Genomic DNA, 13,548 nt, shown 5'->3' with positions numbered 1-13,548 from the left:
CATTCATGTGAAGATCTTAACTATTAATATCAGTAGGATACAATCAGGAGTGGCAAAACAGTGCTTTTTCTTCTCGATATATCAGCAATATAGGCAATTGCAACAGCCTGATACTATGCCAAATGAACTTAACTAACCTAGCATTGATTGTGGGATGGGGTGGGGGTGCGCATCTTAGATTTTGAGGGACTTTTAAGGTTTTGGAGTGGATTTGTAGCTTGGGTTGTGGGTGTTGAGGTTGGTTGTCTCACCAAGATGGTTTGTTGATCCACAGATGTTTCGTTACCATGCTGGGTAACATCATCAGTGCAGCCTCTGATGAAGCATTGGTGTGTTTTCCTGCCTGGTTTTTAAACTCTGGAGTCCGTTGAGCTGGATTGCCTCACTTCCAGTTTTCCTTCATAGTGGAGTATATATAGAAGCCTAACACTCCACGAAGCAAGCCATTAATAAACACATAGAACTCGACCCCATATACACTCCATTACGAAGGAAAATCGGAAGTGAGGCAATCCAGCTGAATGGACTCCAGAGTTTAAAAACCAGGCAGGAAAACACACCGAAGCTTCATCGGAGGCGACACTGATGATGTTACCCAGCAAGGTAACTAAACATCTGCGGAACAATAAACCAGCTCGGCGAACCAACCAACCTCAACATTTTGAGGGACTAGCTGATTCAGCAGCATAGTGTCTATATGTTTAGCAACTGAGCCATCAGAATGATCAGAAATTAAAACAAAAAGAGAGTTAACTGTAAACTTTAACTCCCATATATTCTTTGTATCTCACTGGGTCAATTAGCCCAGACTCAACCACTGTACTATGTGTATGTGCAGAATTTCCATTTCATGTTAATATGAAAAATTAGATCATAAGCTTTGAAATATCCCAAAGTCTTTGATATTTTTTTAATCCAGTGATTTAATGCAGGTGAACAGGATATTACAGCTTAATATAAGCTCTTTCATAAAGGGGTGGGGTGGACAAGGTTCACTTCACAAATTGCAATATGTGGAACAAGGACAGGATTTGTCTCTGCATTGTACCTATTCTATCCTAGATCATTCCAATGTTATCAACGGGCAATAAATCACTTTATGAAACTTAATCCCTTCTTTCATTCTTAACTATTGGCAGACATAGGCAGACTCATATAGATTCCACTTCCTGACTTCATGTCTACATAACTCTTTAAAATCTTCCTCTACCCCATCATTGTGACAAACCTTCCATCATCTTTCCATCAGGTTCCTATCATTTCATATTTATTCCTGACAGTAATCATCTCATGCCAATACACATACCAACACAGTAATAAATATACATACCTCCTTTATACTTTCTTCGTCAGGTCTCTGCAACTCAGGATCATCTTCATTGATGATTTCTTTTGGAATCAAATCTGTAAACTTGCTGTAGATCACCTGGAAAGAGAAGAACTAAGTTGTTTTTGAAATATCACTGAAAGCTATTTGAGTTTATCTCAGAACCATACAGCAAATATTCTAATGAAAGGTGGAACCCATTACCCACTGCTTCACGGCTGTTGTATAATTTAAAGAAATGTTGCTTGGAACAGCGTAAAAAACTGAATGTTGGAGCATTTAATTCACATTAACACTAACTGCCCGGATGGTACTTCAAGCAACATTCTGCTGCTGGAAATGGAAGTTGGGGCAATTTAACAGGTCAGTGGATAAGTATTGGGCTCACAGCACGATACATGTTGTGGTACCTTGTCTTTTGACTGTCCTTGTCTAGCAATGGCATCAAATTTGATCTTTCCTTCCGCATCCACTTGAATAGCCAGTGCATTGGATGCCTTTTTCTTGCGACCCATTTCCAATGGGAATTGTGCCATGTGGACCTCTGGGAATGCACCACCATCGCCAAAATCCTGGAAAAAGAAAACAAACACCAAATCTTAATCATCAAACACTGGGGAACCCAAGTGACATCCAGGATGGTGCAGAGGCAAATTCACAACAACCATTTAAGTTTTCTGTAACATACTCAACTTTATTGTATTTATTTTGGAAAAGAAAAACACTTTTTAAAAGAAATGTAACCACACAGACATTTTGCCTAATAATTTAACTAGCACTAGCTCCCAAGTATTAATCACTGATTCTCACAATTGTACATTTGGCCAAAGTTCTCAAATTCTTCAAGGTAACAAACAGCTAATGATTTCCAAGTAGTTTTCTTTCTCGCAGTGACCCCAATGCAGTTTCCAAACAATGCAATTTCCAAACAATGCACTCCAATGTAATTGTACTGAGTGTTTCCACCACCCTCCAATAGCTTTCTTGGCAGGTCTATTTGGAAAATGGAAACATATTTCTCTGCACAAGATGTTCAAGGGCCCTTATAATTATTGGTACACTTCCCGTTAAACAATTAATTTCATGTGCAAATGTTTACAGAAATATAAAAGGCTAACCTGATTTGAGTACAGGAACAGCTGACCCCCTTCTTCTGATAAAGCTTTGGATATTATCTAATCAACCAATCCAGAGATGTCATTACACACATCTGGAGCAGGTGGGACTTGAACCCGGGCCTCCTTGCTCATAGGCGGGAATGCTACTACTGCATTACAAGAACCCTCTGATGGGGAATTGTAATAAACATAAAAAATGTTCTCAACCTGTTTACCGAGTTTCAAAAAAAAGAGAGGGAGTAATGAGAGATGGAAATCAGGAGCTCCCAAGGATCTGCTGCATTTGGAACAACATAAACTGGAGGTATCGGGTTATGTTGCCAAATGTACAGGGCCTTCAACTATAAACTGGAGCACTATGGTTTCGTCAGTCACACATCAAGCAGTGATTTCCCCAGGGTTGCACCCACAGTTTGAGATAGTGTTTATTCTTCTCAACATTGAGCACACAATCTGACCTGAAGAGCTTCAAGTTTCGTCTCTCAAACTCAAGGAGTAGCAGTGCAGTGCAGCTGAAGATGAGGTGACAGTACATTGCATGGAAACCTTCAATTATAATACACATTGACAAAAGCCAATCAAGTTGAACAACAGTCAAATAAAAGCAAAGTACTGCGGATTCTGGAGTTCCGAAACAAAAACAATGTTTTTGTTTCAGACCTCCAGAATATTTTTGGAGAAACTCAGCAAGTCTGGCATTATCTGTGAAGAAAGACTTTTTGCACCCAAAAACCCAGTTTCTGAATTAGTTATATTGGACTCAGAAGGTTAAATTCTTGTTTCTCTATTCACTGATGCTACTACACTTGCTGAGTTTCTCCAGTACTTCGCAGTTTTTATTTCGGAACAGAATCAAAAATGTTTTTTTTTAAGGTTCAGGTTTTAGCCAATAGAAATGTAGTGAAAGGGACAGCATTTCACCAAAACCTACTACAGCAATGATATAATGAAGGAAGATTCAGGTCCATAAGGTTGATATTACATAAAGAATTTCCATATTAAATTATGAATTCTTATTTTGTACTTTAATGCAATCTAATTATAAATAAGACATGCTGGGGCAAGGATTAAAAAAAAAACTGCAAGTATAGAAAACTTCTAAAAAATGCTAGAAACCTAAAATCTGTTAACATCTGTTCTGATAAAGTCAACATCAGAAATATCTTTCTTATTTGAACACTGAAAAACTTACAATGTATTTCTAGTATTTTATCTTATTATGTGCTGTCACACAATTGTGCATTATCTGCTCACCTCAATATAGGAACGGCCAATGTGTTCAAAAAAGCAATTAAACATTTGAAAGAAATAAAAATGTCCTAAGATCGATTTTGTAGCCCCCAGCCTGTGATAATCTTCAGCATTTGTGAATAAAATTGAACACCTGCAGTTCACTAGAAAATATTCTGCCTCTGTTATGCTGTACGGTTTTATGTTCTGTGTACTATGGTATTTGGCAGTGCTAAAGGTACAAACAAGCATCAAGAGTTATCTTGTTGCCATTAATTAGTGTTGTGACTAAATATTCAGTCAAATTATGACTCTTGTGATACTGAATAAATTGCAAGATTTGCTCAAGCCAAGACATTGCAGATGTTACCTCCAATGAGCGAGGAACCCATCCCTTTCTGTGTCCATATGGGGGAGGCTCTCTCCTCGATGCCACTAATGCTGTTTGTCTGACTCGTTGGGAGCGAGCTTTTTCCTCAGCTTCCAGCTGATCCTGGGACAGCTGGGTTGGTGCAGGCAAAAAACTTGAAAGTAAAGAAAAAACCCATTATTTTCACTTTTCAAATCAAGGTAAAAGTACAATAGTACATTCACAAAACTGCCAGCACTATTGGTACAAAGGTATCATTAGCCATACAGAAGAATATCATCAGTGGTAACATTTCTGCGCTTGTAATCTAGGGGCCTAGACAAATAATATGGAAGCGCGATTTGTCTACTGTCCTTACCTTGTCTGGCCTACGTCCGACTCCAGATCTACAAAACATGCTTGTCTTTTACATGTCCTCTGACGTGGCCAAACTGTTCAATGGCATTAATCATTACAGAAAAATTAAATTAAATCAGATGAACCACTTGGCATCCACCTAGGCACTAGATCCAGCCATGGCAACCCCAGTCAAGTACCAACTTGAGAGAGATATACTCACCAAGTCATACCCTGCAGCCAATGTTACAGATTCGATCACCATACATCTTTGGACTGTCCTGCTGATGGCACAGAGTTGAAAAGCTCAATGACATACAGTGGGAAGGGAGTAGCCCGAGGAGTCCTGCACACTGACTCCAGATCTCAAGAGATTCCATCAGCAATAAAACTTTCCGCTGATTCAGGTACTACTTCAATTCATAAATCAGTGCTGCTCCACGCCACACACAACTTGGAAGAACATGAGAGTGGTAAGCACACAATGTTCTATGGTGTAGGGCTTCAACGCTCATCATCAACAATGATTTAGTAGTAGCACCATTAAGTGAGCTTAGAATCCTGAAGGACACAGGTGCTAGACAAGGCTGGTGGCAGAACAAAAAAAGGGAAAAATCCACTTTACTTCAGCTACAATTTCCCTTTCAAAGATGAATCCAAGCACAATAGTGTTGGTAGAAATGATCATTAAATAGCCTTGTGGATGGTGGAAAACATTCAGTGTGTTGTATGGCACTACCACCATACTAAATGATGTAGATTCAGAAGAGAACCAACAGTTCAAAACTGGGCATCCATGAACTCTATGGATTATTAATAGCAGGATTATTGTAATTAATAACTGATTTGGGTTCAACCAAATCTGCATGGCTCCAGATCTCATTATCACCTTGGTCCAAAAATCAATAAAAGAACTAACTCCAAAGATGATGTGAGACTGACTGTCCTCTATGTTAAGACAGCATTTCACCAAGTATGGCATCAAGCAATCAAAGCAAAACTGGAAGATGCTTGCCATTGTAGACAGTCAATCATCTCAGCTGCAGTTCTTCATTACTACAGTTCATCCGGGTGGTATCCCAAGCCCATCCATCTTCAACTACACCTTCCCTTCATTGTAACATCAAAAGTGGAGCAGTTCATTGATGATTACAGAGTACTCATTTCATAACTCAGATAGAAAATTGGTCTGTACCTGCACGCAGCAAGACCTGATCACAATTATGCTTGGGCGAGTAAGTGGTAGATGACATTTGTGTAACGCAAGTTGCCAACAACAACAGATCTTCCCTTAGCATTCAGTGGCAATATCATTCCACAATGCCCACTATACAAAGGGCACGTCAGAGGCAAGGAATTCTGCAGCAAGTAATCTTCCTCCTCACTCTCCAAAACTTGTCCACCATTTATGCAAGTCAAGAGAGTGTGAAAGATTACCCTCCACTTGCCTGGATAATTGCAGATTTAACAACACTCAGGAAGCTCAACACTATCCATGACTAAGGTACCTACTTGATTGGCACCCATCTGACACTTTAAACATTCACCATCTCCACCAATGATGCAGAGGGGCAGCTGTGAACACCATCTGTAAGATACACAGCAGCAAGTCACTAAAGCACCTTCACTACTATCTTCCAAACCTGTGATCTCTACCATTTAGAAGGACAAAGGCAACAGCTACATGGGACATCTCCATTCAACTTTCCCTCCAATTTTTCTTACTGCCTCATGTGCCTCTGAGGTTCGTGTGTAACAGCAGCTTCTGGAAGCAGAAGTCATGCATCAGCAGGCCAATCAACATGTGCAGAACTTCACATTGCTGCATGGCTGCACTGCTCAGAGGAAACGTTACCATTGCTCACAGATTCTACTCTGAGCCACAAATTTTACTGACATGGAACTAGAATCACTGTTTGCTTCATAGTCGCGGAGTCGAAACCTTTGGATTACTATCCTATAGTAGTGTCAATGTCCCCATGCCACATGGATTGCTGTCAGTCAAGAAGGTGATTCACCATCTTCTCAAGGATAATAATGGGCATGAAATGATAGTCTTGCCAGCAGTACTGATAGGCCCTGAATGAACTTAAGAAAAAGAGATGCAGTTATGCAAAATCCATTTTCCTAAAGGAGATGCACTCCATAATATATGACAAGCAGGTCTGGGGCACAAGCCTGGCAGAAAACTTTGTAAAGCTTGGAAAAATAGTAAGTTTTGTTTGGTAAACTGATAGGTCAGCCAAAAAATTTTGGAGGGTCACTCCCAAAACAAATTTCACCCTTTCAATCCCTGTACTGAAGACGATCTGGTACAAACTATGCAGCGCCATAACTTATCAAATCTTCAACAAAAATGTTTTTTTTGAAACTGGGAATTCTCTGATGAATTCACTAAGAATACTTTTCACTGTAAGAAAATAATTTGGGTTTTCAGATGAACAATGTTCTTGAGAAACATTTTGTTGGCTTTGTGAACCAAACATAGTTTATCAAACAAACTGTCGTAAGTGAAATAAGCAAACTGAAGGTTTAATCAGAGCTGATCGATATTGTCCATATTGTTTCTTTGGCAATCTTGTCTTTTTCAAATGCATTCACTCTCTGCAAGCTCACATTACTAACACAAATAATGGCAGTTTTTAGAAATATAATATGAATAAGGTTAAATCTAAAGTTTTGGCAAAGATCTGTAGCTCAAGTTGTGGGTGAGGTTGTTGACTTGCTCGCTGAGCTGGCTTGTTTTCTTTCAGATGTTTCGTCGTCATGCTAGGTGACATCAGTGCAGCCTCCGATGAAGTGATGTTATTCTACTTGGCTTGGAATTTACACTGTCTGGTCGGTTATGGTGAATAGTGTCATTTCTGGTTTTGATCTGTATGGTTTGTATTTGGGGTCCAATTCTGTATGTTTGTTAATTGCATTACAGGTGGAGAACCATGCCTGTAGGAATTCCCGTGTGTGTCTATGTTTGACTTGGGCTACTATGTCCCAGTTAAACTGATGTCCTTCATTGTCTGAGTGTACCGATATTGAGGAGAGTTCATCGTGACGTTTTGTTGCTAGCTGATGTTCATGTATTCTGATGGCGAGTTTCCTTCCTGTCTGTCCAATGTAATGTTTGTGGCAGTCGTTGCATGGTATTTTGTAAACCACATTGGTTCTGCATGTTGTGGGATGAGGTCTTTAATCCTTGTGAGTGTTTGTCGGAGAGTGGCTGTGGGCTTGTGGGCCACCATGATTCCTAGTGGTCTTAGGAGTCTTGTTGTTAGTTCTGATATGTCCCTGATGTGGGGCAGTGTGGCCAGCGTGTTAGGGTGTGCTGTGTACTCCTGTTATTGACTGTTTAGTAGGCATCTGCAGATCAAGTTGCAGGGATATCTGTTTACAGTGAGGATTTTATAGAGGCGCTCTTCCTCCTTTCTGTGTAGTTCCGGAGTTTTGCAGTGTGTCCTGGCCCATTTAACTAGTGTCCTAATGTAGCTTTGTTTGTGGACGTTGGGATGGTTGCTGTGGAAGTTGAGGATTTGATCAGTGTGGGCTGCTTTTCTGTATACTGAGGTTTGGAACTCCCCGTTGGTCATACGCTCAACTTTAACATCAAGAAGTTGATAGTTGTTTTCTTCTTCCCTTGTGAATTTACTGTTAATGAGGTGGTGCATCTCTTCTAATTTGTTGCATTCAATAATGACAAATGTGTCGTCTATGTACCACAGTTTACGTTGAATTGGGGGGGGGGTGGGGGGCGGGGAGAGGTGGGGGAAAGAAGGGTGATGTGTTCAAGTCTTTGCATGACTGCTTCTGCAATGAAAACTGAAATTGGTGACCCCGTTGATCAGTTTGTATACTTGACCATTAAAGAGGAAGTGTGTGGTGAGGCACAGGTCTAGTAGTTTAAGTATGTTGCCATTGTTGATGGAGCTGCTGGTCTGCGTTGCTGCTTCCTCTCGTAATGTGGCCGCTGTTTCTTTGGCTAATGGGATGTCGATTGATGTGAATAAAGTTGTGACGACAAAAAAAACTCCGGAACTACACAGGAAAGAGGAAAAGCACCTATACAAAATCCTCACTATGAACAGATATCCCTGCAACTTCATCTGCAGATGCCTACTAAACAGTCAACAACAGGAGGACACAGTACACTTTAACACACTGGTCACACTGCCCTACATCAAGAACATATCAGAACTGACAACAAGACTCCTAAGACCACTAGGAATCATGGTAGCCCATAAGCCCACAGCCACTCTACGACAAACACTCAAGGATTAAAAACTTCATTCCCACAATATGCAGAACCAATGTGGTTTACAAAATACCATGTAACGACTACCACAAACATTACATTGGACAGTCAGGAAGGAAACTCACCATCAGAATACATGAACATCAGCTAGCAACAAAACGTCACGATAAACTCTCCTCAATATCGGTACACTCAGATAATGAAGGACATCAGTTTAACTGGGACATAGTAGCCCAAGTCAAACATTAACATGCACGGGAATTCCTACAGGCATGGTTCTCCACCCGTAATGCAATCAACAGACATACAGAATTGTACCCCAAATACAAATCCATACAGATCAAAACCAGAAATGATACTATTCACCATAACCGACCTGACAGTATAAATTCCAAGTGGAGTAGAATAACATCGCTTCATCGGAGGCTGCACTGATGTCACCTAGCATGGTGACGAAACGTCTGAATGAAAACAAGCCAGCTTGACAAGCAAGTCAACAACCTAAGGTTAAATCTGCTTTAAACATAGATGCAGTTGATACTGCAATGGACATTTATTTTCACTTCTAGTTGAGATAGGGAACAAAATAACATTCCAAAAAGGAAACTAAAAATAAATCAACATAAAAGCAAGGAGTAGGCAATTCAATCCCGAGTCTGCTCTGCCATTTATCACAATCATGACGATCTAATCGGGCCTCAACTGCACTTTTCTTTACCTCCCAATACACTTTTAACTTGTGTACATCTATCTATCTTCTCAAATTTATTCAGTGTCCCAGCATCCACCACAGACTCCCAGGAGTAAAGGTCACCAATAATCCGGCCTGGTCCACCATGTCGACAATATGGTTAAGAAAGCACACCAATGTCTCTAATTCCTCTGAAGGCTAAGGGAATTCAGCATATTCACAATGACTCTTACCAATTTCTATAGATGTACCATAGAAAGCATCCTATTTGGATGCATCACAGCTTGGCATGGCAACTGCTCTGCCCAAGTGCGGAAGAAATTAGACAGATATGAACGTAGCCCAGTCTATCCCGCAAACCAGCCTTTCTTCAATTGACTCCATCTATACTCCCTGCTGCGTTGGGAAAGCAGCCAACATAATCAAAGATCCATCCACCCCAGTTATACTCTTTTCCATCTTCTTCAGTCAGGCAGAAGATACAAAAGTTTGAAAACACGTACCAAAAGATTCAAGAACAGCTTCTTCCCCACTGTACCCAGGCTTTTGAAGCGACTTCTCATATACTAAAGTTGCTCTTTCTCTGCACCTTCTCTGTGGCTGTAACACTATTTTGCATTCCGTTTGATTCCCCTGTTGTACTTATGGATGGTATGATTTGTCTGGATAGCACGTAAAACAATATTCCTCACTGTACCTCAGTGCATGCGACAATATTAAAATCAAGTCAAAGATTTTGATCCTTTGAGAGAAATAACTGCCCCTCATCTGTTTTAAATCTGCCACCCCTTAATTTAAGACTACGGCCTATGGTTCCAGGTTTGCCTACAGGAGGAGACATCTGCTCCACATCTACTTTGTCAATCCCCGTTAGCATCTTATATACCTCGATTAGATCACTAAAATCTAGCGAGTTTAGGCCTAAACTGCTCAATCTCTCATCATACACAAACATTTTCATCTATGGAATTAATCTAGTGAACCTTCTTTGATCTGGCTCCATGCAAATACATCTTTTCTCAAGAGGAATAAAACTGTACACAGTACTCTGGATGCAGATTCACGAATGCCTTGTACAGTTGCAATCACACTTCACTACTTTAAAACTTTATTCATTTAGTAATATATGCCAAAATTCCATTTGTCTCCCTCATTACCTGCTGAACCTGTCTATTAGTTTTCTGCGATTCATGCACAACGACAACCAGATGTTTAAAAATTCATTCATGGGATGAGGGCATCACTGGCTAGGCAGCATTTATTGCCCATCCCTAATTGCCCAGACGCTGCTAAGAGTCAACCACATTGCCATCCTTACCTGGTCTGGCCTACATATGACTCCAGACCCACAGCAGTTTCCTTCCCTAAAGGACATTAGTGATCCCGCTGCACTGGTGCATTTTTAATTTTCTCTCAGTTTAGATAATAAATTGCCTTTTTCTTCCTGCATCCAAAATAGAAAACCTCATATTTATCCATTTTAAACTCTATCTGGCAAATATTGGCCCTTTCACCTTGCCAATCCATATCTATTTGTAAATTTCTTATTTTTTTTCCATTGTAACATACTGCCCCACCCATTTTAGTGACATCTGCAAATTTGGCTGTGATACATTCTATCCCTGCATCCAAGTCATTAAAATAGTTTCTAAATAGTTGGGGCTCAAGGACTAAACCCTGTGGCACCCTACAAGTTACAGCCTGCCAACCAGAAAAAGACCCGGTTATACCATCTCTCTGCTTTCTCTTTGTTAGCCCCAGTCCTAATATATTACCCCTAACTCTGTGATCTTACCTTGTGCAATAATGAATCAGAGTCACTACAGCATGGATGCAGGCCTTTCAGCCCATTGAGTGCACACCGACCCTCTGAAAAGCATCCCACCCAGATCCAACCCCCTACCTGTACGCCCTGCATTTCCCATGGCCAACTCATCTTGCCTGCACATTCCTGGAAACAACAGGGCAATTTAGCCTGGCCAATCCACCTAACCTGCACATTCTTGGGAAGAAACCGGAGCACCCGAAGAAAACCCACACAGAAATGGGAAGAACATGCAAACTCCACACAGACAGTTTCCAGAGGCTGGAATTGAACCTGGGTCCCTGGCGCTCCAAGGGAGCAGTACTGACCACTGAGCCAACATGCCATCTGAATGTGCAAATTCCACACAGACAGTCACTGGAGGGTAGAATCGAAACTGGGTTCCTGGGGCATGAAGGAGTAGTGCTAACCACTGAGCCACTGTGTCACCGTATCCATTGCCGTCTGGAAATTCAGAATTACATCTACGGGACTCCCATTATCCACTTTGCTGGTTACATCTTCGAAGAACTCTGGCAAATTAGTTAAATACGATTTGCCTTTCATATAACCATTCAGATTCAGATGGATTGGGTTTTGACTTTCCAAATGTCCTGTTACTACTTCATTAATATTGGATTCCAACAACTTTACGACAGAAATAAACTAACTGATCAATAATTCTCTACTTTCTGTCTCGCTTTTTTGCTAAAGGGTATTACATTAGAACTTTTCAATCCAGTGGAACTTTCCAGAATCCATGGAATTTTGGAATATTATAACCAATGCATCCACTATCGCTGCTACCACTCCCTCCAAGATCCTATGATATAGGCTATTGGGCCCTATGGACTTGTTTGCCTTAAATCCCAATAGTTTGCTCAGTACTCTTTCTCTAGTGAACAGGAATGTTTTGAGTTTCTCCTTTTCTATAATCTGTTCATTTGTTACTATTAGGGTGGTTTCAGTATCCTCTACAGTGAAACTGAGGTAAAATATTGATTTAGTGCCGCTGCCATTTTTGTGTTACCCCATTATAAACTCCCCAATCTCAACCTCTAAGTGACCAACATTCACTTTAACGACTCACTTTTGTTTTTATATACTTTTAAATGGCCTTGCTGTCCACTTTTTATATTTTGTGCTAGTTTTCTTTCATAATTTGACTTTTGCTCTTTTTATTACTTTTTTACTAACCCTTTGATGCTCTTCCCCATACTCTAACTAGACACTTACCATTGCAATACTGTAAGCCTTAGTTTTTGCCTTTATGGCTTCTTTAACATCCTTGCTTACCCATAGATGCTTCTCACCTCCCCCCTCCCACCCCTTACATTATTTCTTCCTCACTGGATTATATTTTAGTTTGGAGAAATTGAACATCTCCTTCAACGTCTGCCACTGCTCATCAACTGTCCTACCTATTTGCCTTTTTGGCCAATCCATTCGGGCCAAAACTGTCCTAATGCCTACGTAATTACATCATAACACTGATGTGGGACTCAAATTTCTCACCCTCAAACTTAAGTTGAAATTCAAACACACTATGTTTGCTGTTGATTGTGTATTTGAACCACATTTACTCAAACTAAATGTGAGTCTATCACGCATTTGCCAGCTCTATGAAAGCTACTGAATTCATCTCACTCCCCTATATCCCCTTATAACCTTTTATTGGCATTTCATTTTTTATTATCTCCAAAATTGAACTTTTTGGTTTGGGTGACGGTTACCATGGCAGCAACTATGTGGTAACACTATAGACATCACACATCTCATAATTGGTTCATTTAAGAACAAAACATAAAGGATAAGCCAGTAAAACACTTGTATGAAAACAAATAATGCATACGTGTAGAATTGCTAAGCAAGTATTAAAGCGACTGAATTACAATACAACAAAAACCTTTAGTAGAAATATAGCACTTAAAATGCTAAAAAGATATCCACAGCAAGCCAATCCCCAACATTCATCAATCCAGTCATTGATTAACACGCTTTCACAGTCCCTTTAAATTTTGAGGCTGTCCTATCATACAACGACGAACAAAAGTAACTCCAAACATGATATTTTCAACTACTCTCCCCCCAATGCTGCTTACTTCTTCAAACTAGGAATGGGCAAAAGGTAAAAGCAAGGCTTTGCTGGGCCTAGTCGGGAATTACGAAAAGGGCTTCATTGATCGCCAGGGAAATTCTGGAAACACAGATCCATCTGCAATCGCGGTTTATAACAAGATGAGGAGGAAAACGTTTCATGGGATCTGGGAGCCGAATATCCACGGAATTAAAACGATCCAAACACAAACATAGAGAAACACCAACCTCGTCAGCGCCATTTTCTCAACAAAGTTGCTGTCACCGCCACCGTGCGTCTGACGTCACGTCGCACACTTTTGAAACGTTTGCGTCTGATGTCATCGCGT

General features: G+C 40.4%; 1 protein-coding gene across 1 annotated transcript in view; it reads right to left on the bottom strand.

Annotated features, from left to right (window-relative positions):
- snw1 (SNW domain containing 1) overlaps positions 1-13,548 on the bottom strand; it is a 25,845-nt gene extending 12,297 nt beyond the window's left edge. The window contains exons 1-4 of the mRNA XM_020513542.2: positions 13,448-13,548; positions 4,046-4,199; positions 1,738-1,899; positions 1,331-1,426 (exon numbers count right to left, since the gene is read on the bottom strand). Of these exons, the coding sequence (XP_020369131.1) occupies positions 1,331-1,426; positions 1,738-1,899; positions 4,046-4,199; positions 13,448-13,461 (426 nt within the window). The 5' untranslated portion in view covers positions 13,462-13,548. The remainder of the gene's footprint in view (positions 1-1,330; positions 1,427-1,737; positions 1,900-4,045; positions 4,200-13,447) is intronic.

Source organism: Rhincodon typus, chromosome 8, assembly GCF_021869965.1.
Source record: "Rhincodon typus isolate 14 chromosome 8, sRhiTyp1.1, whole genome shotgun sequence".
Classification (NCBI taxonomy): Eukaryota; Metazoa; Chordata; class Chondrichthyes; order Orectolobiformes; family Rhincodontidae; genus Rhincodon; species Rhincodon typus.
The sequence above is the reverse complement of the archived record's forward strand: the minus strand, read 5'-3'. Positions and strand labels throughout refer to the sequence as shown.